Source organism: Microcaecilia unicolor, chromosome 3, assembly GCF_901765095.1.
Source record: "Microcaecilia unicolor chromosome 3, aMicUni1.1, whole genome shotgun sequence".
Taxonomy (NCBI): domain Eukaryota; kingdom Metazoa; phylum Chordata; class Amphibia; order Gymnophiona; family Siphonopidae; genus Microcaecilia; species Microcaecilia unicolor.
In genome coordinates, this window is record NC_044033.1 from 190708039 (window position 1) to 190735419 (window position 27381).

Below are 27381 nucleotides of genomic sequence, written 5' to 3' on the forward strand. Positions count from 1 at the left end.
TCAACCCCAGCAGTTCTGCAACCTGTATCTCAGCTGGTATCCCAGCTTTTCCCGGCTTCTGCCATTGATGAACGCATCTGGGCCTTGCTCCCTGAGCTGGATGGCTTTTATGCAATGGTGTGCATTGGTGTCGGGGGGGGGGGGGGGGTGTCTGCGCCTACCCTTTCTCCCATTGCAGACCTGCTTGGCCCTCAGTCTGTGGTGCGGCCTCTGATGCTGCTTGTGGCCCCATTGTGGAGTACCACCCAAGCCGTCACTCCGTCGACGTCGGTGGAGGAAGCTTTGCCGGAATTGAGATGGGAGTCAGCTTCTCAATACCACTCTTGAGGACATGGTTCCGAGGCAGGTTCAGTTGACAACCCCATCTGGAGATACTATCTTCCACTGAAGAGGAGTTCTCATAGGATTCAGAGGATCCCAGGTACTTTTCCTCAGACGAGTCTTATGGGGTTCCTTCTGAACCCTTCCCTCTACCTGAAAGGAGAATCATTTCCATCTTTTGTAGAGGAAATGACTGATGCCATTCCATGTCCTTTGGATGAGCTTGGGGCCAAGATGCTTGAGGTTCTGGACTACACATCTCCTAAGGAGATTGTGACTGCACCTGTCCACGTACCTCGTCTGGAACTGGGAATCCCCTCTGTCGGTCTCTGTCATGCCCAGGAAGATCAGCTCCACAGTGTGCTTGATTTTGATAGGCTGCAGTTGCCCCATAATTCCATGGTGATGGAATCCGCTGTCAAAAGAGCGAGGAGTTCCAGGGACTATGCCTCGGAAACTAGAACCTTGGATTCTTTTGGGAGGAAGATGTACCAGACTTCAATGCTCATTTGCTGTATACAATCTTTTTTTTTTTTTTAAGTATGTTTATTATTTTCCACATATCAATATCCAATACAAATTCCAATATCTCAACACAATACAAAACCAACTGCTGTATACAATCTTACCAGCTCTTCATGACTTGGTCAAGCAGCAGGAAATGTGTCAAAAGTTCTTGACCAGGGGCACTTAAGAGACTTTTGACCCCAACAGGAGGGTATGAATTTTGGTACTGCAACACAGCTATGGTGGCAAAGCCAGCGAGAAAAGGGCAGGAATGGTCCGGTCCCTCATCCAGATCCAGCTCGGTTTTTGTCTTATGGCCTGGCCCTTGAATGGGCTTGCTTAACGAAGAGAGGTTATTTGTATTATATTTGTATTTGAATTATATTCTTACCTGGAGGATTTTTTAGGCTTGGTGTGCAGATGGTGGTATTTCTCCTTTCCGGGCTACGGTGTTGGATTTTTTGCAGCGTGGCTTTGATAAAGGCTTCTCTCTCTTCCCTCAAGGTACAGCTGGCGGCGCTGTCCTGTTTCTGAGGCCGGGTGCGAGGTAAGCCGTTAACTCTTCCAGATGTTTTGCGTTTCCTGAAAGGGGTCAGTCTTCGGCCACCGGTCAGAGCTGCCTTTCTGGCTTGGGATTTCAACCTGGTGCTTTCTGAACTGACAGGTCCTTCCTTTGAGCCATTGTCGTCTTGTTCCCTTAAGGACTTAACTGTCAGTGTTTTTGGTGGCCATTTCTTCAGTTTGGAGAGTCTCAGAGCTGCAAGCCTTTTCCTGTAGGCCTCCTTTTCTGAAGTTTTCTAAGGAGCGTGTGATTTTGCGCCCAGTTCCTTTTTTTTTTTTTTTTGCCTAAGGTAGTTTCTCGGTTTCATCTTTCCCAGTCGGTCTTCCTCCCTGTTTTGGGGTCTTCCTCAGGTACGGAGTCTCAGAGGAAGTTGTGCACGTTGGACATTAAGAGTTCTTAAACGCTATCTGAGGGTTACTGACCAACTTTCAACGCATGGATTGGCTGTTTGTACTTGGGTCCGGTTTGCGTAGGGGTTTGGCAGCTTCTCAGCTCACTATTTCTCAGTGGCTCAAAGAGATGATAGCTTCTGCTTACCTACTTGCCAGTAGATCAGTCCCAGAGGGTGTTAAGGCTCACTCCACAAGGGGACAGGCAGCTTCTTGGGCGGAGCGATTCTTGGTGCCACCCGCAGACATTTGTAAGGCGGCAACATGGGCCTCGCTGCATTCTTTTTCTAGACACTACAGACTGGATGTACAGTGTCAACAGGAGGCGATTTTTGCTACTCGAGTGCTCACAGCGAGTTTGCTGGGGTCCCTCCTTTATGTCCACTGCTTTGTTAGCTTCCCATCAGTTCAATCCTGGTCTGGTCTGGAGGGACACTAAGGAAGGAGAAATTAGACCTTGCCTACTGATTTGCTTTCCTTTAGTCCCTCCGGACCGGCCCAGGTCCCTCCTGTGTTCTTTGAAGAGTGGTTGTTTATATTTATTTTGGAGCTCTTTTCTTGTTTGTTCTAGGATGGAGTTGCTCTGCGAGTTGACAGTTTATTTAAAAAAAAACAAACAAACCTGTTAAGCCATACTTCTTCTCCTTTGCGGAGTTGTTGGTGAGCTTTACTGCACGGCTTTGCCGTCGTTCAAGCACATTTTATGACTGCTTGGTGGCTGCTTAGATTCCACAGGTCACAGAAGGTTGGGTCTTTCTCATCTTTCCTACTTTGTTAGTCAAATACTGAGGCTAGGGTCACATTGGCCGGGCTCTTACTGGCTCTCTAGAGTCGGACGTTTCTCAGTCTCCAGCTATCAGTTCAATTCTGGGCAGGTCTGGAGGGACTAAAGGAAAGCAAGTTAGCAGGTAAGGTCTAATTTCTCCTTGTATAACCTCCCACCTCCCCTCTGAGTTAAATTCTTTAAGCTTTTTGAAATCAACTTCTGGTTCTGTTCGAGTGAGTCGGGTAGGAAGATACCTGTGCATGTGTGGTACAGAGATGCCAAAGGCTTTTATTTTTTTCTAGAGTGCTGGGTAGTCGATGCAGGGCTTAGTCAGTTTTCTGAGGATAGCAGGATGTATATTCTCAAACCTACTACATGTGAGTAACTTCACTTTCTTTTTTTTTTTTTTTTTTGGGGGGGGGGGGGGGGGGTTGCACAACTTTATTTAGCCATTATTATGTGGTTATAGCCAAAGATTGCGCCTCATTCTATTGCAGTGCTTGTCAATCTTAAATCCAGATCGCGAGGATTCTGTTAGTTGCTGGCTGGCTGCTTCCTACAACCCAAGCAGACTCAGCAGAACAGCTGTCTTGCAGAATGTCTGTGATTTGGCGCAGGTAGCAGAGACATGCATAATGACTGTCCAAGTTTGGAAGTTCATTGCTGGTGGGCATAGGGTGGAGAGAACAATTGATTTGTTGGGTAACAGACAATTTTAGTACAAATTTTGGATGAGTGTGGAAAGGATTTTATTTTGGATGAACAGAGTGTGTGGGGGATGGGTGGGGGTAGTACATTAGAACCTAAAGTTTACCAATTCAGATCACTGAAGAGAGAACATAAAGTACAGTGGTTTTTTTGGACTATGAACTTAACTGCTGCTGCCATGGATTGAGAAAGATGGCAGTGTTAGCTGATGGAGGTTGATGAGGTCTCAGGCCAGTGATGGTCTACAGGTTGAGAAGGCCCTTGATAAATTTTGAAACATGGTGAATGGGGAAGCCAATTTCTCTCAACCCCTAAGTAGTGGCAAGTACATATGGCTACCAGGTGTGAGACTTGGAGCTCTAAGAGGTGTTGTAGAGCAAGATTGGCACTTCCTAAAACACTAGACGCAACATCTGTGTCATTTGGTGCCCCTCCACTCACAAATCCTATAATTTAAGACACTAACAATTTCTTATATATGGGAAGAGACTGATTGTCTTGAAACTGGGTGACTTTCAAAATCCATGTAGTTTCAGAGATCTCAGATTGGGGTGAAGGCAGCATGCTGTTGTGCAATGGAATGATGGAAGGGAAGTCAAAGGAGCACTGCACTGGATAGTTCAGTAGCCATAGGAACCAGGGTTGGTGAGGTCAGTAGGAAATAAGAATGACTAGGACCATAAGTTTCTTGATCATCTGATGTGTGTGGCTTGTGAAGGGGTGGGGAAGGGAGTAAATATAAATTAGGTGAATGGAAAAAGCTTCTGCTTGGTATATTGGACTCTTGGAGCAGGAGAGAGGATCTTTTTTGCTTTGAAATGGGTTGCAAACCAGTCAGTTCAGTGTGTGTCGGGCATGGAATATCTGACAGTGACGTGTTTTAGGGACCGCTAATGATGGTCCAAGTGGCGGCTGAAGCTGTCTTCTAGGACAGTGTGTTTTCTTTTCTTTTCTTTTTTTTCCTGGAAGGTAAGTGGCTGTGAGGAAACTCCCTTCAGAAGATTTTATTTATTTTCATATTTATATCCTAGCCCTATACCAGATCAGGTTACAATAATCACATACATAAAATCATAACACATATTCAATAATAAATTCTCCAGGAAAAGTTGCCCTGCCCATCACTAAAAGTCATCGCTCAAGAAATCTTTCATAAAATATGCTTTCAAATGTCTCTTAAACTGCTGTTTACTTGAGCAAAGTCTTAAATATCCAGGTAGATTCCATAAATATGCCCCAGGAATAGAAAAAGATTGTGTATCTGTGAGACGACTCGCAGCAACACATAATTGCTTAGCTGTTTCAGAATGTAATGATCATATGTAGGTTGGTACATAGATAAAATGTTTTGGAACTGGTGCTATAAATGCGTTGATGGATGAAAACAAGCACTTTGGACATAATTCAAAATTTTACTGGTAACCAATGTAATTTATTTTAAAATAGGTGTGACATGCTCAAATCTAGGAATATCAGTAAGTAAAGGAGCAGCAGCATTTTGGACCATTTGTGCCTGCACAAGACATACCCAAATAGAGAATTACAAAAATCCAATTTTGTTATAAATAGTGCCAGCTCCTTAGCGCCTCTCTGCAAAAATAGCAGTACTTGGTACCAGCTTACTCGTTGACATGGACAACTAGATTGATGTTTTCTGTTTATATGAGGATTTTGCAAGTGATTTTGAATATTGAAGGACCTGGTTCAGGCAAGTATTTGGAGACTATGGTTGAGGTTTATCTGTAATATGTTTGGGGGGGGGGGGAGGGTCACTGTGAGTCACTCTTGGTCCCTGGGTAATAGCATCAGCTAAGTATAATGAATGAAGACTTGAAGGATATAGTATACTGCTCAGAACTCTAGGCTGACGTGCGTAATCATTTATTCCTTATTGTCCACTGACCAGTCTACAACTTGTGGGTTTTGTTTGACCAGATGATAGGGACCGAGGAAGAAAGTAGTTCTTTGTGATCACCCCTTAGGGGTATTGTGCAGCTATAGAACACTCTGTATTTGTCTCCAGTGGATGGTGATGGTACATCGTGCAGTCCTTTGGTTTAAAATAGCTCTGTTGGCCCCTAAAGTAGTTATTTCTAGTTTGTTGAGGTAACTCTTCCTCCGGATGTGCAGAAAGAGGAGGAATGATAGGAGCCGTCTGTGAATATACTTGGAAGTCTCCAAGTCCCTTTCCCTTTTTCCCCTTCCCTGGGAGATGTTATTGGGTTTAAGGTGCCTCTGGTCTACTTATCTGAGGCGGACTCTTGGTACAGTTTTTAACTGAATACCAGTTGAATATGGGGAGTTAACTTGAGCTTGAGGGCAATACTTGGGAGTGCTGGGTCCCTTCCCTCTTCCCCACTACCACCTAAGTGCTGCAGTCAAATTTTCACACTAAAAACAGAGTACGATCTTCGTTTCTATTATGTGTAGTGAACAAAACTTTAAACATTTAGAGCACTGAACTCACCTATATTGATAAATGTTGCCTTTTGGTGTGTTAAACAGAGCACTTCTCCTCTACCTAGAATGGTATTTTGCTGCAGTGATATGCTTAAAATCAGGTCTCCTTTGATGTAGTTTTTCTTATATTTTTGTATATTCAAAACTACTTTGATTCACCTTTCTGTTTTCTTCCCCAAGAAACTGAGTTCCAGATTGCCATTTTATTATTTTTATTTATGCATCCTTGTTATGCAGTTTACAAGCCGCCTCAGGCAGTTCTTCTACCTGCTCTTATTGGAGAGTAATTTTTCTCATGGTGCTGAACTTGAGGGGCTGCTTAATAAACTACCTTAACTTTAAAAACATTTTTTTTTTTAATGAGCAAATGCAATATCTACGTGGTATGGACTTATATAGTCTGGGTGTCTGCAGTTATTGTGTGGTTTCTCTTCATTTCCATTTTCAAATGTGTGCTCTCATAAGGTGTTTCTTGCCTAATGTTTCAGTTGCTGTTCTTCCTCGGGTTATCGCTGTTGGATGTCACTCTGAATTTCTTATCTTCCTTCCTGTATGTATCTTTTCTTCTGTTTGGGTCATGTCTTAGCAGTGACAGATGTCCAAATCCTGCCAGTTTTTAGCTGAGTTCAGTAGCGCCTGTGTCTATTTTGAAGACAAGGAGCTAGGTTGTAGTACCCACATTGTTTTCTGATAGCTATGTGTTTTTTGTTGTTTTTTGTTTCTGCTGGCAGGGCTCTGTTCTAGCAGGAGCTTTCCTCATCCATTGACAGCAGATATATGGCCTTGTCAGCATTGACTATGCTTCATCCTGGGATTATTGACATCTAATGCATCGTTGTCTAGTACCTAGAGTGTTATCAGAGGCTTATGAGCAGTGTTCTGTATTGTGCCTATCTTACCTGTTACTCTCTGGAATTAGTGGTATTTTATATGCTGGTTTTGTTGACTGGTAAAGATGATGGGAATAGGTAGCTCACCAGTAAGTGGGAAGCTGTTCCTGGAGGTGAAAGCCTAAGTCGTGGGGTCTGTAGACAGAGCATGCAGGGTATTGCAATGATCTTTAAGTTCATGATGTCACAGCCTTGCTTATTGAATAGAATTTCTTATAAACGGTGTCAGCCGTGTGGTCATAAACTTTTCTCTCAAGGAGTGTAGCCAGGTCATCTTTAGATGTATTCTTTAACCACAAGGTAATAAGGAAGTGACAGCTTGTCATAGTGCGGGGTAGAGAACACAATACTTGAGATCAAGTAGGCAGGCTTGAGAAAGGGGTTTGCAAATCTTTTTCTTAAGGGTTTCCAGAGACTTTTATACGTGCAAGCTGCGGCCGTGTGTTTTAGAGGACCAAGGTAACAGAGGACTTGGTTTCTCCATCTGGTGGTGCTGGGGTATCCATAGCTATGTATGCTGTCAACTTTCTCAAGAATTGTGTATGCACTGGAAACAGGGATTTGGTTTAGTGGGAGGCCTGATGATGGAGCCTGCTGTTCTGAGTGCCTGAGTGAGGAGGAATAGTCTGATTTCTAGAAGCTACACTGAGTAGGGCGCTCCTCATACTCTTGAGAAATGTAGTCCACATAAAATAAATACATTGGTTGTGAAGACTGTGGCTATGGTGAAGTTATCTGGAGTTGTAAATGTGAAGCTTCCTTGTCATCAAGCAGATGAAGCCATTACGTATGGGTTGTGTCCATCAACCAGCAGGAGAAGATAGAGAGCACTCAACTTTTCACAGTGCCTCATGGCCAGCTAGCTCCACTGCCTCTTCAGTATTCTCTATCTCCCCAAGCAGGGTGGCTGCAGCTTCTTCGAGCTCCATCAAAAATCTGCCTGGGGGTGGCTCCTGGCTTGCCAGTTGTTAGCCGGGGTGTTAGAGGCTATAGCAGCTTCAGTTTGAAGGCACATAGGTCAGCCCTTTCCCTGCCTTACCCATGCCCCGTGGATGTGGACATATTAGCTTGCTTTTCCCTGTCCTTTCCCACTCAGTGGATGCAGGCACATTGGTTCGCCTTTCCCTGCCTTTCCCACTTATCTGAGCCTCTGGAGTGTTTTTATTTACCTCTTTTGCCTCTGCTTTCCTCACAGCGTTAAAATAAATAAATAAATAAAGTTGCGTCGCGCTTTAGTCCAGCGATCTTGGAAAAGAGGTTTTTTTTCTTGAGATTCTTCCGCAGGACTGGAGCTGTGATACTCGGTCTAGTGAGGTAACAGTGTTTTCTGACTCCGGGGTGGGCCTGCGATCGGGATGTTTTTGGCGCGAACCGCCATTTTTGAATTTTACCGCTGTTTTCGGCGATGGCTACAGAGACTGTAAAGCGCTGTTCTAAATATGGCAAGCGCAAATCAGCAGCGGGGCTCTGTAATTCGTGCTGTACAGACGGTAGAGCCGGCCCGAGCATGGCGAGTGGCAATCTTTCGCGCTCTGAGCTGGCAGCGGACGCCATTTTGGATTTTCCACATGGCGCGGCCTCCGTTGCAACGGAAAGCCCTGAATCCGGGGGGGGGGGGGTCCTCTGAGTGAGGCTAATAATAGAGCTGATAGCCCTGGGCAGGATCCAGGCGGTCAGGGAGCGGTTTTCTCCCCTGATTTTGTTTTAATGCTGCATAGGGCATACATGCTTAAAAGAGCTCTTCTACAGGGATCTTCGGACCCTCTGCCTGCCCCCCCCTCCCCCCCCGGTGGATCCTGGCCTTTTGGAGTGGGTTTGCCTGTTTCTTATCCTCCTGATAAACGCAGAAGGGCGCACCCCCCCCTCCCCCCCCGTGTTCGGGCTATGAGGATTCCGAGGGGTCTGGCAGAACTTATACCCAAAGGCACAAAGAAAAGCGCAAGCGAAATAACTAATTACAGACCAGTAGCATCTATACCACTAATAACCAAAATAACCGAAGGGATGGTAACAAAACAACTCACAAACTATCTAAACAAGTTCTCTATACTGCATGATGCCCAATCAGGATTCCGATCGAATCACAGCACAGAAACAGTATTAATTACCCTAATGACTAAATTTAAGCAAATGATTGCAACCGGCAACAATATACTCCTCCTACAATTTGACATGTCAAGTGCCTTTGATATGGTCGACCATGGAATCCTATTACACATACTTGAATATTTTGGCATCGGAGGCAATGTCCTAAACTGGTTCAAGGGGTTCCTAACCTTGTGATCATACCAGGTCACATCAAATTCAACTACGTCTGCTGCATGGACACCAGAATGTGGAGTACCACAAGGATCACCCCTCTCACCAACTATTTTCAACCTAATGATGATACCCTTGGCAAAACTTCTATCAAACCATAACCTTAACCCATATATATACGCTGACGATGTAACAATATATATCCTTTTCAAACAAGACATTAAAGAAATCTTCAATGAAATCAACCAAAGTTTACACATCATGAACACCTAGGCAGATGCATTTCGATTGAAACTGAATGCAGAAAAAACTCAATGCCTGATACTTACCTCCCAATATAACACAAATTAATTTACCGCTATAAACACTAAATCTTCCAATTTCAGAAACTTTAAAAATCCTTGGAGTCACTGACTGCCACCTTACACTTGAAACTCACGCAAACAATACAACCAAAAAGATGTTCTACTGCATGTGGAAACTGAAAAGAATAAGACCATTCTTCCCAAGATCCGTCTTCCACAGCTACTACTACTACCACTATTTAGCATTTCTATAGCGCTACAAGGCGTACGCGGTGCTGCACAAACATAGAAGAAAGACAGTCCCTGCTCAAAGAGCTTACAATCTAATAGACAAAAAATAAATAAAGTAATCAAATCAATTATGTGAACGGGAAGGAAGAGAGGAGGGTAGGTGGAGGCGAGTGGTTACGAGTCAAAAGCAATGTTAAAGAGGTGGGCTTTCAGTCTAGATTTAAAGGTGGCCAAGGATGGGGCAAGACGTAGGGGCTCAGGAAGTTTATTCCAGGTGTAGGGTGCAGCGAGACAGAAGGCGCAAAGTCTGGAGTTGGCAGTAGTGGAGAAGGGAACAGATAAGAAGGATTTATCCATGGAGCGGAGTGCACAGGATGGGGTGTAGGGAAGGACGAGTGTGGAGAGATACTGGGGAGCAGCAGAGTGAGTACATTTATAGGTTAGTAGAAGAAGTTTGAACAGGATGCGAAAACGGATAGGGAGCCAGTGAAGGGTCTTGAGGAGAGGGGTAGTATGAGTAAAGCGACCCTGGCGGAAGATGAGACGGGCAGCAGAGTTTTGAACCGACTGGAGAGGGGAGAGGTAACTAAGTGGGAGGCCAGCAAGAAGCAGATTGCAGTAGTCTAAACGAGAGGTGACAAGGGTGTGGATGAGGGTTTTGGTAGAGTGCTCGGAAAGAAAGGGGCGGATTTTACGGATGTTGTAAAGAAAGAAACGACAGGTCTTGGCAATCTGCTGGATATGAGCAGAGAAGGAGAGAGAAGAGTCAAAGATGACCCCCAAGGTTTCGAGCTGAGGAGACAGGGAGAATGAGAGAGCCATCAACAGAAATAGAAAACGGGGGGAGCGGGGAGGTGGGTTTGGGGGGGAAAATGAGAAGCTTGATTTTGGTCATATTTAATTTCAGGTGGCGTTGAGACATCCAGACAGCAGTGTCAGACAAGCACTCTGAAACTTTGGTTTGGATGCAGCCTAGTGCAATCACTTGTACTCAGCCATCTGGATTGCTGCAACTCACTATACGCAGGTTGGAAAGAGCAAATACTGAGGAACTTCAAACAGCCCAAAACACAGCAGCCAGACTCATCTTCGGGAAAGCAAAATACGAAAGTGCGAAACCCTTACGAGAGAAGCTACACTGGCTCCCACTCAAGGAACGCATCACTTTTAAAGTATGCACACTAGTCCACAAAATCATTCATGGCGAAGCCCCAGCCTACATGTCTGAGTTAATAGACCTACCACCCAGAAACGCTAAAAGATCATCCCGAACTTTCCTCAACCTCCACTTCCCTAATTGCAAAGGCATAAAATACAAAGTGCTGCACGCATCAACCTTTTCTTATATGAGCACGCAATTCTGGAATAAACTACCACGCAACCTGAAAACGATCTACAAACTAACCGACTTCCGCAAACTATTAAAGACTCATCTCTTTGAAAAAATCTATTGAAAGGATCAAAACACATGAAGTCCACACACACTGTTAGCAATGCATCAATACATTCTCTTCTGTACTCTCATCCCCCATAATTTTATCACATTTAAACCTTAATTTACAGATAAAAATGTTATACCCGAATGTTCTCTTGCTGTTGTTCTGTTGCCCTATTAGTATCCGTTGTTCTTCCATTGTTCCATCGTTCTTTTTCCATTGTTTTATTCCCCTTAACGATACTTTGACTTTGTCTTAACTTAACTCCTCACAATGTAACCCATAATCAAGTTGTAACAACTTGTATTTCCATCATTACAATGTATTGTAAGCCACACTGAGCCCGCAAATAGGTGGGAAAATGTGGGATACAAATGCAATAAATAAAACTTCTTGGGCTGAGGAGCCAGAGTCGGGTGCAGAATTGCCACAGGAGCTTGATGATCCGTCTGCGGTGAGGATTTTCCACCGCGAGGAGCTGCCAGCGCTTATTTCAGATGCCCTACAAGCCCTCTCGATTGAAGATCCTGGGAGTGGCACAGCCTCCTCTGTTAACCCAAGGATGGCTAGTACCAGAAAGCCTGCTCGAGCCTTTCCTTTACATGACTCCATCCAAGAGCTTATTTCGGCTCAATGGGCTGACCCCGAGGGACCTTTGAAGGTTGCCAGGGCTATGGGGCAATTATACCCTCTGAGTGAGGAACATTTGGCTCGCTTTGCAATGCCTAAAGTGGATGCCCTGGTCACGGCTGTGACAAAGAGAACTACCCTCCCTGTTGAAGGAGGTGTTGACCTGAAGGGTATTCAAGACCGCAGGCTTGATTCAGTTCTGAAGCGGTCCTTTGATTTGGCAGGTCTCACTGTTCGGGCGTCTGCATGCAGTTGTTATGCTGCTAGAACCTGCCTGGCTTGGTTACAGCAGGCAGTGGAACAGCCCGGTGATGGAGCGGAGACCTTATCTGAAGTGGCTCCGCGGATGGAGTCGGCCTTGTCCTTTTTGGCTGACGCCCTTTATGATATGGTCAGAGCTTCGGCTAAACAAATGGCTGTAGCAGTGGCGGCTCGCCGCACTTTTTGGCTACGACATTGGGCGGCGGACATGGTCTCTAAGCAAAGGTTGGTGAAGTTGCCCTTTCAAGGCCTTCTCCTGTTTGGTGAAGAGCTGGAAAACATTGTTAAGGGCCTGGGGGATTCCAAACCTCAGCGCTTGCCCGAAGATAGGCCGAAGCCTTCCTCTAAGGGTCAGGCGGTCCGCTCCTCTTACAGACCTCGCTTCCGTGAAGCTAGAAGGTATCGCCCGGGGCATGCTGCTGAGTTCACTTCGCGTGCCCGCTTTCAGCAGAGAAACTCCTTTTGCTCGGACAAACGTTCCGCAGCTGCCGGTTCAAGGCCTGGAGTTCAGGGGCGACCCTCTCAATGATGGTGCGCCGGCCCCCTCCTCGTTTCCTGTCATCGGAGGAAGACTTTCCCTCTTTTTCGAGGAGTTGGCCAAAATCTCCGCAGATCAGTGGGTCTTGGACCTGATCAGAGACGGATACTGAATAGAATTCGATGCCCCAGTGAGAGACATGCAAACGGGCGGCGGTAGAGGAGACTTTGCAAGGTCTGATTCAGTTAGGAGCCGTGTCCCCAGTACTTCCTGCCGAACACAGCTACGGCTGATACTCCATCTACTTTGTGGTGCCGCGAAAAGGTGGGTCTTTTCGCCCTATTCTGGACTTAAAAGAATTAAACAAGTCCCTGAGAGTGCGGCATTTTCACATGGAAACCCTGCGCTCCGTCATTGCGACGGTACAGCCAGGAGAGTTTCTCACGTCTCTGGACCTGAAAGAAGCTTACTTGCACATACCAATTTGGCCCCCGCACCAGAAGTTTCTGCGGTTTGCGGTGTTGGGAAAACATTTCCAGTTTCGGGCCTTGCCTTTTGGCCTCGCCATAGCTCCCCGAACCTTCTCCAAGGTAATGGTGGTAGTAGCTGCCTTTCTTAGGCGAGAGGGTATCCAGGTTCTCCCGTACCTAGACTACTGGCTCATCTGAGCAGACTCAGAAAAAGAGAGTCATCTAGCTACAGCCAGAGTGGTTTCAGTCCTTCAATCTCTGGGCTGGGTCGTCAATATGGCCAAAAGTCACCTGACCCCCTCGCAATATCTAGAATATTTGGGGGCCAGGTTCGACACACCCTCGGGCGGTGCAAGCTTCAGAATCAGGTACGTCTGTTCCTGAGGATGCCCCGCTCGCGAGCTTGGGACATTGTCCAGCTGTTGGGATCGATGACGGCCACCTTGGAAGTGGTGCCATGGGTGAGAGCGCACCTGAGACCTCTACAGTATTCTCTACTTCAACGATGGTCTCCAGTATCTCAGGATTATCAGTGCAGACTTTCTTGGCTCCCTGCGGCCCGACTCAGCATGGAGTGGTGGCTCTCAGACAGCATGCTGCGGCGGGGAATGCCGCTGGCGCTCCCCGATTGGTGCCTAGTGGTGACAGATGTCAGCCTGAAGGGCTGGGGCGCACATTTCCAGGGGAAGCATGCCCAGGGTCTGTGGACGCCCGACGAGTCGGAGTGGTCTATCAACCGCCTGGAGTTGAAAGCGGTGTTTCAGGCGCTTCTGGCCTTTCAAGTGACCCTGGAAGGATTGGCTGTCCGAGTGATGTCGGACAACACGACAGCAGTGGCCTACATAAATTGACAAGGCGATACTCAGTGCAGAGCTCTAGCCGTGCAGGCTGAACAAATTTGCCACTGGGCCGAGCTGCGTCTACAGTCCCTGTCAGCAGCTCACATTGCAGGTCAGAGCAACGTGCAAGCCGACTATCTAAGCAGGCATCAGATCGATCCAGCGGAGTGGGAACTAGCAGACGATGTATTCCTGCAGATATGTGCCAAATGGGGCAAGCCAGTGATAGATCTTATGGCGACCAGTTCCAATGCCAAAGTCCCGTGCTTCTTCAGCAGACGGAGGGATCCTCGCTCTGCCGGGTTGGATGCCTTGCTCAAACCTGGCCCCTGGGATTGCTGTATGTCTTCCCTCCGTGGCCCTTGATAGGGCGAGTGCTCCTGCGGATTCGGCTGCATCCAGGAGAAGTAGTGCTCATCGCTCCGGATTGGCCCAGGAGGCCTTGGTATGCGGACCTCCGACAGATGCTGTTGGAGGCTCCCTTTCTGTTACCTCTGGTTCCGCACCTGTTGTCACAGGGTCCGATGGCCATGGAGGACGCCTGCCGCTTTGGTCCTATGGCATGGCGATTGAGATGGCGCAATTGAGAGATAAAGGCTACTCAAATAAGGTAATTTCCACTTTCCTGCAGGCCCATAAGCACTCCACTTCCGTGGCTTATGCCAGGATTTGGCGCCAGTTTGAAGTCTGGTTTGTTTCAAGAGCGCTTTCTCCGTTGCGGGCTCCTATCTCGCCGATTCTGGACTTTTTGCAGGATGGTGTACACAAAGGCTTGGCCTATAATTCCCTGCGGGTGCAAGTGGCAACATTGGCCATCCTGCATGGCAAGGTTGAAGGCGTGTCCTTAGCTGCTCATCCAGATGTGGCACGGTTTCTTAGAGGGGTGCTTCGGCTCCGTCCTCCCGTGCGGGCACCTTGTCCAGCTTGGAACCTGGGGTTAGTATTGAAGGCCCTTCAGGGGCCCTTTGAACCGCTTCGGCGTACTTCAGAGAACGATTTGACACTGAAGGCCGTCTTTTTAGTGGCCATTACCTCGGCGAGACGGGTGTCAGAGCTCCAGGCGCTGTCCTGTAGAGACCCTTTTCTGAAATTCTCAGTCAGGGGTCACGGTTCGGACTGTGCCTTCCTTCTTGCCTAAGGTGGTTTCAGCGTTTCACCTAAACCAGCCTGTTTTTCTTCCCTCCTTTGTTGAGGAGGAGTTTCCAGATTCATTTGGGCAGTTGCACCTTTTGGATGTGTGCAGGACTCTGTTGCAGTATCTGCGAATTACAAATTCTTTCAGGACCTCTGATCATCTTTTTGTGTTGTTTGCAGGTCCTCGCAGAGGGTCTTCAGCGTCTAAAGCCACTATTGCCCGTTGGCTCAAAGAAGCTATCTTTTCAGCATATCTGCTGTCTGGCCGGGCTCTGCCTGAAGCCTTTAAGGCACATTCCACAAGAGTGATTTTCTCTTCCTGGGCGGAAACTGGAGCACTATCTCTTCATGAGATTTGCAGTGCTGCAACATGGGCTTCTAAGCTCTCTTTCGCCCGACATTACAGACTGGATGTGGCTGCCAGGAGGGATGCGCGTTTTGGAGCACAGGTGCTAGCACGTGGTGTGGCTTGTTCCCACCCTATTTAGGGATTGCTTTGTTACATCCCATATGTAATGGCTTCATCTGCTTGATGACAAGGAAGGGAAAATTAGGTTCTTACCATGATAATTTTCTTTCCTTTAGTCATAGCAGATGAAGCCATGAGCCCTCCCTGTATGATTGTCTGTATTGCATTGATTCTGATTTTAGGTGCTGTTCTTGTTTCCTGAAGTTATATTCCTTCCTTGGGGAGTCGGAAAACAGTCTTCAGGATTCTTGTTACAGTTATAGGAGGATGAGTTCATTCCCTCCAGTTCATGTTTTGGGAGGATGAGTTTATTCCCTCCAGAAGGATGCAAGTATTCCCTCCGTTTATACAAAGTGGAGGACGAGTTTATTCCCTCCAGGAGGATGAGTTCATTCCCTCCTTTTTTGAGTTCATGCCCTTGTTAAGGGGCCATCGTTCGCTGTGAGGGAAGTTCATGTTATTCCCATTGCGGTTTGCCATACTGCTTTGGAAGCTTCAAATACTGAAGAGGCAGTGGAGCTAGCTGGCCATGAGGCACTGTGAAAAGTTGAGTGCTCTCTATCTCCCCCTGCTGGTTGATGGACATAACCCATACGTAATGGCTTCATCTGCTATGACTAAAGGAAAGAAAATTATCATGGTAAGAACCTAATTTTTCCTTCTACAGGAGGAGTCTGAAATCTGGTAAAATTTTCCTTTTATATTAGTCAAACATGGCTGGCAAGGCAGTCTTGGTAAGTGCAAGATGAGTTGGTAATTTGGGGGTGGTAGTGTTTGAAAGCAGTAAACGTCATACGTTACTGGATAATGAAGGAAACCCTATCCGAAGGCTCTTCCAAATAAGTACCTCTTCAACAGCTTTGTAAAGCTCTCTGGCTTGGTGATTATTTCATAAAAACAAAGGTAACCGTTCCATAGTGTGGGTCCTGCCACCTGAAAATTGAAGAGTGAGAATTATCTAGTTGGATCTGGTGAAATGAGGGAACCTCCAATAAATATACTTTTTGAGTGCTGTAAATAGCTCAAAATTCAGCTGCTCAACTTATTACCAGAACTTCTAGGTTTGATCATATAACTCCTATTTTGCTAGGCTCCCTGTTTACTGGAGAGTGCAATTCAAAATTTTACTATCCATAGAGCATTAAATAAGTGATCTATTTATGTTTGCAATCTTTTGTTTGTTGTCCATCAAGATCATTATGGTTGGCTAATTGGCATCTAGACTTCCCCAAAAATGTGTGGTGCAGTTGTCAGTGTGGCATTATCATGCACTTTCCAGATTTTTTTTTTTTTTTTTAGGACTGTTGTACAGTCACACAGTTCATGTAGCATTCTTAGCGACTCTTAATATCTCTCAGATGAGCTTACAGTGATAATGTGAAGTTTGTCTATACGCCTAGATATACTTGTCCTCCTTTACAATAGGAATAGTCAAATCAACAACATTTGATTTAATTTCTTAGATTATGGTTTGGTTTTGTGTTTTATGTTTACAAATATATAGTCAAGTGACTTCTCAGTTGGGATGAAAAATTGCAAATTATCAGCATAAAGATGGTAGTTTAATTCCAACAAGCTATATGCTAGTGTTCTAGGCACTTATGAGCATAACTGTCATGTAAATATTAGCACTATATTTATAGAATTACCCCATTGTGTGCTGACGTTTTGGGAGCACTTTTTGAGGAGGAGTAAAGGTGACTAAATATCAGAGAGGAGTGAACTCGGATTTTTCTGTTGAGCAAGGAAAAAAATGGACTGAATAAGACAGAGGACCCATAGGCTTGGGTAGGAAGATTGCAAGGCGCAGAAAAACTTCTGAATAGTCTGTGCTCTGGGAGGAGCACTATTTCTGGCACTGTCAGGATATCAGATCACTTGATTCTGCTTGCCTATGGAGAAAAGGAGAAATGAAGCCTGTGTTCGGGTCAAAGGGGAAAAGATCTGAGGCGGGTCAAGTCTAGTAGTGGGCAAGGGTTTAGTGAAATTCTGTACAAAATATGAAAAGTATGCATGTTTGAATAACAATTTTCTGTATTACACTGTAACTTTATTATACAAAGATTTTGTTCAGTTTGCAGAATTTTAAAAACTTCCTGTACAAAATTTTCAAAAATTTATATAGAATTCCTCCAGGAATAAGTGTACACTATCCATGTTTGTAAAACATCAGAGATCTTACATGATCTTTGCCCCTTCCTCCTCTTCCCTTTGCAGCTAAGGGTTCTGTCTGCTTATCCCGAGCTTTCCTGTGGTGGTTGTCCCTGTGATGATCCTTAGGCATGTGATAGCATATCTTCTAACAAAGCACCTGGTTGACTTGTACGTTTATATACATGTGGCAGGTGTGGGTATGAACAGAATTCGGATTCATGTGCTGTCATCGAGTCGGGGACGTCTCACACCTGTACCAAGACCTCAGGAGCCTCTGGCATGCTCCTTCAGCCATCGTGTGTGCTCACAGCCTCGTCTGGATGGTCAAGAGTACTGCCTTAAACACATCCTTGAGGACAAGAACGCATCATACAGGGAATGCAGTTATGTATCCGTGAAGAATGGCAAGAGATGTCCCAATGCTGTTCCTAAGCCTGAGAAAAAGGATGGGTATGTGCATTTACGGTTGGAAATGCAAGGTACTGGCTGCCTAAAAAAAAAAAAAAAGCGAGGTTTTGAAATATTCCTCTAGAATTTATTTCCCAGGTTTTCTGCTGACCACGCTTCTTTTCGGGTTGGTGAGTGGGGACTACATGCTACTACAGTTCTTCCTTGGGGTTTTCACTCTCCTGTGCAATGCTCTGTCTGCCCCTTCCCATCTCCACCAAGTTCAGCCTCCCCCCTTCCCCCGGTCTTGCTTCACTTTTTTTTTTTCTTTCCTACTTTGTGTTAAACACGAGGGGGCCCCAGACTCAGGATCCCCCCCCCCCCCCAGCCCAATGGCCTTTTCTTGAGTCTTGTTGCTCACCACCCCATTTTCTAATCTTCATTTGAGCTGCCCTTCTCTGCAGCTTCTTCTCCCCCTTTATCCTAGATCTTCTCCCTCATCATCTTTCCTTTCCCTTTGGCCTATTCTTGGGTTCTCTCCATCTTACCTTGATCTCCATTCCTTGAGCCTCTCAAAGGCTTCTTACCTTTGACATTTCCTCTCCTATGGCCAGTTCACGGTTCATGTCCTTTCTACTCCTTAACAATCTCCCCTCTCAACCTTGTTTGGTTAGTCCCAAGCCAGGAGTAGAAACAGGGAATTCATGTAGGAGGGATAAGTGAGGTTACTTCAGGGTCTTGAAAGTATGCTCTAGTTCTTAAATCTCATGCTTTTTTTTTTTTTTTTTTTTTAATGGCCACATATTAAGTTGTTCATGGATGGCTAACTGGGTTCAACTGTTGCATGAGCTGGCCCATGGAGCCCACCTACATGACAGCCCAAAGTAGTCTCACTCCTACCATGCATCTAGCTGCTTTTTCTCTGTGTCCTAGACTGGAGCAGAAGATGCTCAGTTGTTAGTTTTTTTTGTTTTGTTTTTTTTGGTGGGGGGGGGGGTTGTTTGTTTTTTTTCTTTTTTTTCTTTTTCAGCAGGCAAGGTAGTAAGTGGATTCTTCAGAATCTGCCTAAAGCCATAGAATGCTGGGAACTGTCTTTTTAACATTTTTGCTACAGTAACAATTTGAACTTTTCTTGCCATATTTCACAGTACTGATTTATCTGAGGGTATCAAGGGTTACAAATGAAAAATAAACCTTGATCAAGACTTGAAATTTGTTAAGCATATGCTCTTTTGACACCATATTTGAAAATGAAAAGGTTTTATTCTAGTGTTCATTTCCACTCCAGTACTGGAACAGAGACTAGTCCTCTTCAGTTCATTAGCTGTGTCCTACTGAAGATGAGCAGTTACCACACTTTTGCTAATCCTTTTCTTTTTGATAGATCCCAGATGCCTAAGGGCAATATTTAAATAGCAAGATAATTGAAATTAGAGATACTGGGAATGACGGTTTGGAAATACAAACTGTTCTAATTGACTTAAGTTCTATGCATCATTTATTGTGGATACCTTGAGGGCTCCTCTGGCACTTATTTATTGGAGATGTGAAAGAAGGAAGTGGATACTGATTTATATATTGAAAGAAAATACACGATGATAGGTTAACAATTTAAATACATCGCTGTATGCATTGATTTTTAAATCAAGTTTAGTATTTTGTGACTTTTTTTATCCTTGAATATTGGGAGGAAGCTGCAAATGGTCAGCAATTATCAAAAGATGGCCAAAATGAATTTAATTTTTTCCATTTAAGTTTATGGTTCATTTTGATCCAGTTATGTTTAGATGGGGCTTAAAACATTGGACAGTCTGAATACAGTTTTATTTCTTTATGAAGATCTGCACTAGTTGCTGTTCTCAATATGATTTATTTTGTCCAACCTACAGAAAGATAATTTCTAAGAGCAACATTGAAATCTTATTTCACATTATTTATTTTTTTCCTCAGTGTGGTATTCTGTGCAGAGCATGCCCGCAAGAATGCCCTTGCACTTCATGCCCAAATGAAGAAGTCAAACCATGGGCCAACTGGTGAAACACTGCTGTGCCAACTGAGCTCATATGCAAGATCGGATCTGGGATCACAAATTCAGGAGAGCAGTCGCAGTGAGGCCAGCAGAATTCTAGGTAAGAACCTGCAGGATTTTGACAGTGAGAAATGAGAAAATATTAGTTGCTGGTGTGCAAAGCCCATGGCTAGTCAGTTTTAATTGATACAGCACCAATGAAACACCCTTGAAAAAAATTAAATAGGTGTATGAGAGCATATATAGGATGTTGCCACTCCCTCACAGTTGCAGCTAATTTAAAGCTCATAGTTCTGCCCAAGGGGGGGGGGGGGCGGGGACCCAGCAGGGCATGGTTCAGGAAGTATAAAAGCTCAGGGCACAACTAGATTAAGGAGGCCCAGAGGTAAGATGCGATTCCCAACTGCATGTGACTCCACCACATATCTATGAACTGCAACCACGATAGGTAGGCCAAGTTCACCTTAGAACCTCGCAACTTAGGCCAGACAGGTTAAAGATAGTATGTGAACTAACGACTGTATTGGTAACTCTGGGGAGACAGAGACCAGAGCCCAGCAGTGTATGCTGCTTTGCTGAGAGACAGTAGTGTGCATGCTTTAGTCCTGCAGGAGCAGTCCACGAAAAGACATCCTTCTGAGGATTAGATTTTTTTTGTTTGGGTTTTTTTTTTTAATTTCAAGAAGTCTTTATTGAAGTGTGTAAGACAATGACGTATATATATAGTGTTGCTGAATAAGAAGCGTGTACAACTGGTGTAAAAACAAAAATGCACAATGCCATAGCATGGTAAAGCATTTTCAAAAATATAGCTCATTAGAACATTATAACATGTATACTTCTAACATTTTTGAAAGTTTTTCCCCTCAATCCCCCCCCCCCCCCGAAGCCCACCCTCTACCCACCAAAAGTAAACACACACACACAAACAACCCACATCTCAGACAGAGTCCCCAAATTCCATTAACAAGAACAATGTTGTAGAAATGGTTCCCAGATTGCTTTCCATTTAACCTGAATGCGGCAACGTTGTGCCCAAAGCTTCTCCATTTCACAAATATACCAAAGTTTGTTAAGCTACTTCGTCAAAGAAGGAACAAGAAGGGTCCTTCTGTTGAGTAGCCAAAGTCACTCTGGCTGCTGATAAAGCTTGCCTGACAAGTAGAGCCTGAGATTTAGTAAGTCCCATAGGCTTCATAGGAAATATTTAAGGGACCATGGGATAGGTTTGGCCAACCAGCTCTGAAGTCTAGAGCGGATAGCCTTCCAGAAAGCCTGGGCCTTATTGCAAGTCCACCAAATATGACCCATTGTACCTCTTTGACCACACCCCCTCCAACATAGAGGAGAGATGGTTGGAAACATATGATTTAAACCAACTGGAGTAAGATATCACCTGTACGGTACCTTAACAGCATTTTCTTTAAATGGAACAGATATAGACATCTTCAATATGTTGTTCTCAATAAGATTCCAGTCATCATCCCCAATCTCAATCCCCAGTTCCAGGTGCCAATGAAAACGGTGTAACAGGTTGTACATGTTTTCACTGATATTTATACAAATATGAAATAAAGCCCCATGTGCCCCTGGAGTCCTCACAAAGGTCTTCGAGGAAAGTCTTCCCGAAGTACCTGTGCTTTTACCGCAGCAGAAGACGGAAAATGCTGCAACTGGGTATAGGTATAGCTCTCATGAAGAGGCATGGAATATTCCTGAGCCAAAGTAACAAAAGGGATCAGGTCGTCATCATCAAATAATTGACCCCAGACCACAAAGCCAAGGGAAACACAGTGGGTAAATGGCCCTGGAACAAGGTCGGGAGAAAAAAGAGGGTTGTATGCTATAGGTGTCAATTTAGACAAAATGGAGTCAGGCTTGGAAAACATTGCATCCCAGTAGTAAAAGGTAGTATGAACGGAAGGGCAGATATCCCTCAGCAGTCTGCGATGTCTACGTGGAAGCCGCATAAGAAATTGCAGAGAACGAGGGCCAACCGAGCTCTCTTCCAGATAAATCCATAGCTTGTGAGAACTTGATTGAAACCACTCCAGGGCAGCATGTGCTTGAGTGGCCTTGTAATACCAAAAGACATTAGGAACCCCAAGACCTCCCTTCCTCTGATCCCGATTAAAAAAAAAAGGAACGAGGTAAACAAGGATGCTTATTACACCAAATACATCGAATTAATCTATCATGCAAACCAGAGAGAAATGCCCGGGATACACTGAGAGGAAGAACCTGGAAAACGTATATCAAACGAGGCAAGATATTCATTTTCAACATGGCGATCCTACCAAACCAAGAGTTCGCTTCCCAGCGTTCCATATCCCCATATAGTTCCCTTAAGAGAGGAGGATAGTTGGCAGAAAACAAGTCGGACAACAGCGTGGTCAAAACTCCCCCCAAGTATCGAATTCCTTTAGACATCCATCTAAATGGGAACGACCGTTGAAGCGAGTCCAGGACCCGTGTGGAGACTCCGACTGCCAAGGCCTCTGACTTAGACATATTGAGCTTAAAACCCGAAAACCAAAGAGTATTCAGTCAGAAGCTTATGGAGATTAGGCAAAGAGATCAGCGGTTTGGTCAAGTATAAAAAAAAACATCTGAAATAAAGCAAATTTATACTCGCGATCCCCCACACTGATGCCCAAAACAGGGTCAGAGCGTATTGCAACCGCTAGGGGTTCCATGACTAAAGCAAGCAACATGGGTGACAGAGGACAGCCCTGACGGGTACCTCTAGTTAAGGGAAACATACCAGGGATACCTCTATTAATACGTACACACGCCCGGGGAGAAGTGTAAAGAGCTTCGAAAACCAGAGCAAAGGCCAAACCTATCTAAGACCCGGTCCATAAACGGCCAATGGACTCTTATCGAATGCCTTCTCAGCATCGAGGCCAAGAAAACAATTCTGAAAGGAATCTCTCTTGGTTATATGAAGTAAATTAACCATACAACAAACATCGTCCATAGCCTGCCTTTGAGGGACAAAGCCCACTTGGTCCGGATGGATTAAATCAGGTAGGACTACTGCCATCCGATTGGCCAAAACTTTTGCTATTATCTTAACAAAAGAATTAAGTACAGAAATAGGGCGATATGATGCACAGTCTGTTTTGTCCTGCTCTGGTTTTGGAATAACTGCGATCCAAGCCTCCATCATGGAAAGGGGAAGGTTTTCTCCCGAACGCACAGCATTAAGAAGGTCAGCTAGTAATGGGGCCAACTTGACTGCAAAAGGTTTGTAAAATTCGTTAGGTAAACCATCTAGACCTGGAGACTTCCCAACAGGAAGATTAATTACCTTACAGACTTCCTCCACTCGAATAGGGCTCTCCAAAACAGCCCACTGTTGCTCTGTCAAAGCTGGAAGCTGATGAGCTGAGAGGTAAGTTATAATGCCTTCCTTAGCGTCCCTCCAGACCGGCCCAGAATGTGACTGATGGGTTGTGCACGCTTTCCAGCAGGTGGAGACTGAGAAAAAACTGTGACTCTAGAGAGCCAATAAGAGCCCTTGCTAGCCAGAGAAAGATCCAGTAATCTCAGTCTCCAGCAGGTGGAAGGTGGTGAGTCCTTCAGTCTCATTCTTTTCTTTTCTCTAGTGTCATTTTTTCTGGTAAAAAGGTTCAGTTTCTCCTGTGCATTTGTTTAAAAAAAAAAAACCTGCTTATTTGGGGCTGAGGTCCGTGGGGGTGCCACACTCGGATGGTCGAGTCCCTCCCCCCTATTCCTCCCTATTTACTAAGCATAATATTGATGTTGAGATGCTTTCAGTAGCAGTCTGTTGTCTGGAACAGGCTGACTCCTGTGAATTTCCTCCAGTTCCTCATTGGGGAGAACTGTAGAGGCAGAGAGAGGCAGCTGCTCTTTCAAAAAAAAAAAAAAAGCGAATCCGGGCTTTGGGCTCCGTGATTGTCAGCACTACTGTGTGTGAGTCTATTTGAACAAGCAGGGCAGCTCCGTTGTTATTTTCTGCTGAGTAGCACTTTTACTTTCGTTTTCGGGGGCTGTTGTTTGTTTTGGCGATCAGCTGTTTGCGATGTCGGAGCGCTTGCAGCGCTGCTCCATCTGTCAGCGTTGGGGCCTCGGTTCAAGCGGAGTCTGTAAGTTTTGTACGGCAGATGAGATTTTTGAGGAGCAAGGGTGTAGGACCAGCTAAATCGCCGACTTCGGTGCTACAGGCGTGGGGGGGGGGGCCCGATTCGGGTTCCCGTGTTGTGGTCGCGTCTCCCGCTCCCTCATTGCCGATTTTGGCGGGAACGCCCGCCATTTTGGATCTTGCTGGGCCTGATGCCTTCTGTTCAACAGGCTTCATCCTCATTGTTACCTCAGGGAGCTGCTGGATTTCCTCCGCAGTTTGTCCTTCAAATGTATCAGGCATTTTTATTACATCAATCAGCTCCTGCTGTGCCTCCAGCACAGAGTTCGCTGGAAGCTCTGCTGTGCCTTTAAAGAGAGTCAGACAGTCCCTGCAGGCAGAGCAGGAGGACTCCTTTGATCCTGATCCAGAGCTCCCGGTTTTAGTAGAGGAGTCTGGCTTTCCTGAGGAGATTTTTTCAGAGGATTTTTCTCAGACGGTAGATGAGGGTGATTCCCTTTCCTTAGGGGAGGATCCTTCGGTGGTCAGGATATTTCATAAGGATGACCTTCAGGAGCTTATTTCTCAGATTTCCTCTACGCTTCTTTTTGATGACCCGGATAGTACTGTGGTTGAGACTAGGAAGGTGGATGTGCTGATAAAAGGAATTCGCAGGGCCGGCAAGTCGATTTTCCCATGCATCAAGACATAAGGGATATTGTCCAGGCTCAGTGGGAGGGTCCGGATTCTGGTTTTTGGTTGGCTAGAGCCATGGGCAGGCTTTACCCTGTTCCTGAGGCGGATAAAGAGCTTTTAGGTTCTCCGGTAGTGGATGCTGTGGTTTCTGCGGTGACTAAGCGGAACACAGTGCCGGTAGATGGTGACACGGCACTGCGGGACCCCCAGGATCGCAGGATTGAATCCCTGTTAAAGAATGTTTTTGATGTTTCAGCTCTGGCAGTGCAAGCCGCCATCTGTGGTTCCTTGGTTGCACGAGCAAGTTTCCGGTGGTCTGAGCGGGTTTTGGACCGTCCTTCGGATGATATTTCGGCCATTGACCACGATGTGGCTAAGCTGGAGATGGCTTCTGCGTTTTTGGCAGATGCTATGTATGATTTGCTTCGGGCCTCTTCAAAGTCTATGGCTTTTTCAGTTGTGGCTCGCCTTACTCTCTGGCTTCGTGGTTGGTCTGCGGATGCAGCTTCTAAGTCCAAACTGAGTAAATTTCCCTTTAAGGTCTCCTTTTTGTTTGGGGAGGAGCTAGACAAGCTGGTGAATAGCTTAGGTGAGGCTAAAGTTCCGAGGTTACCGGAGGATCGGCCTAGAGGTTCTGGTCGCGGTTCTTTTTCCGCTCGTGGCAGAGGGCGTGATTTTCGTCGGTTCCGTTCAACCAGAGGTTTTCAAGGCCCTCGGTCTAGATTTGCCCAAAAAACTCAGTCCTTTTGGGGAGGAGGTCGGGGGACAGGGGGTTCCTTTTCCACCTCTTCCAATTTGCAGCAATGAAGGTGTGCGGGCCCAGCCTCTGGTCCCAGTGGGCGCTCGGTTGGCGCAATTTCAAGAGAGGTGGGCCCAAATTACCTCAGATCAGTGGGTTCTAGAGGTTATTCGAGACGGGTACACATTAGAGTTTGCTCGTTTCTTGTCAGATGCTTTCCTGCAATCGCCTTGTCGGTCTCGCATCAAGGCCGGGGCTGTTCGTCTTACTCTGCGCAAGCTTCTGGATCTTCGAGCGATTTGTCTGGTGCCGTCGGCGGAGAGAGGTCAGGGCCGTTACTCCATCTATTTTCTGGTGCCCAAGAAGGACGAGACTTTCCGTCCCATTTTAGATCTCAAGGCGGTCAATTGAGCTCTCAAGGTGCCCCCTTTCCGGATGGAAACTCTTCGGTCTGTCATTGTTGCGGTGCGGGCTGGAGAGTTTCTGACTTCGCTAGATCTTACAGAAGCCTATTTTCACATTCCACTTCGTCCGGCACATCAGAGGTTTCTTCGTTTCGCGATTCTAGGCCATCATTTTCAGTTTTGGGACCTTCCTTTCGGACTAGCTACGGCTCCCCGCACGTTTACCAAGATCATGGTGGTGGTAGCGGCAGCTCTCAGAACAGAAGGTGTGTTAGTCCACCCTTATTTGGACGATTGGTTGATTCGGGGAAAGTCTTTCCAAGAGTGTTCAGGTGACGGCTCGGGTAGTCGAGTTCTTACGCTCCCTCGGTTGGGTAGTCAATCTACAAAAGAGTCATCTTCAGCCCTTTCAGTCCTTAGAATATCTGGGTGCCCTCTTCGATACGAGGCTCAGCCGTGTGTTTCTCCCTCCGGCTCGCGTGCTCAAGTTGCAAGCTCAGATTCGAATCTTCTTACAGATGTCCAGATCGTTGGCAAGAGATTATCTTCAGATTCTGGGCTTGATGGCGGCAGCAATAGAGATGGTGCCCTGGGCCAGGGGTCACATGCGGCCTTTGCAGAGGTCCCTTCTTTCCAGGTGGTCGTCCCAGACCGGATCGTTTTATCACCATCTGCCACTTTCGTTGCAAGTCAGGGCCAGTCTGAGATGGTGGCTACGGAGAGCCAATTTAACCAAGGGTTCATCTCTGGAGCAGCCCAGCTGGGTTGTAGTAACGACAGATGCCAGTCTTCAAGGCTGGGGTGCTCACTGTCAGGGGCAGATTGCTCAAGGCCTCTGGTCTCTTCCAGAGACCAGCTATTCAGTCAATCTATTGGAAACCAGGGCCATCCGTCTAGCGCTCCAGAGGTTTCGTCATCTGTTGAGAGGGCAGGCAGTGCGAATAATGTCAGACAATGCCACGGCGGTGTCATACATCAATCGGCAAGGAGGGACGAGGAGTCTACCGTTGGAGCGAGAAGCGGCGCCGCTTCTGCAATGGGCGGAAGTCAACCTGGTGGCTCTGTCAGCGGCTCATATAGCTGGAACGGAACGCTCAATGTTCAGGCAGATTTTCTCAGTCATCACCTCCTCGATCCCGGAGAGTGGTCGTTAAGCGAAGTGGCGTTTCGTCTGTTGGTGGATCGTTGGGGGGCTCCCAGGATGGATCTGTTTGCGTCCGCAGTCAGTGCAAAGCTTCCTCTGTTCTACAGTCGTCGCAGAGATCCCAAAGCACACGGGGTGGATGCTCTTCTTCAATCCTGGCCGGACAGGCTAGTATATGCGTTTCCTCCTTGGCCTCTGTTAGGTTGTCTGCTGCAGAAGGTAGAGGCTCACAAGGGTCGTCTCATTCTGGTGGCACCGGATTGGCCTCGGAGGCCGTGGTATGCCGACCTTCGACGTCTTCTGGTGGATCTTCCCTTCAGGATTCCGGTCACTCCAGATCTTTTGTCGCAGGGTCCGGTCGCTCATCCGGATCCGGGTCGATTCTGTCTTACGGCTTGGCTCTTGAGAGGGCTAGGTTAGCAAAGAGAGGTTATTCTGCTCAGGTTATTGCTACTATGCTGTGTTCCCGACGGCGTTCTACTTCTTTGAATTATGTACGTACTTTGAGGATCTTTGAAGATTGGTGTTCGGAGTATTCTCTTTCTCCTCTGACGGCTTCGGTGTCGCAGATTTTGGATTTTTTGCAGGGGGGATTTGACAAAGGTTTGGCGTTGTCTTCCCTTAAA

The 27381-nt window shown here is 46.1% G+C and overlaps 1 protein-coding gene across 1 annotated transcript in view; it reads left to right on the plus strand.

Annotated features, from left to right (window-relative positions):
• Nucleotides 1–27381, plus strand: part of KANSL2 (KAT8 regulatory NSL complex subunit 2) — a 220339-nt gene that overhangs the window by 10425 nt on the left and 182533 nt on the right. The window contains exons 2-3 of the mRNA XM_030196841.1: nucleotides 17461–17719; nucleotides 19607–19785. Of these exons, the coding sequence (XP_030052701.1) occupies nucleotides 17469–17719; nucleotides 19607–19785 (430 nt within the window). The 5' untranslated portion in view covers nucleotides 17461–17468. The remainder of the gene's footprint in view (nucleotides 1–17460; nucleotides 17720–19606; nucleotides 19786–27381) is intronic.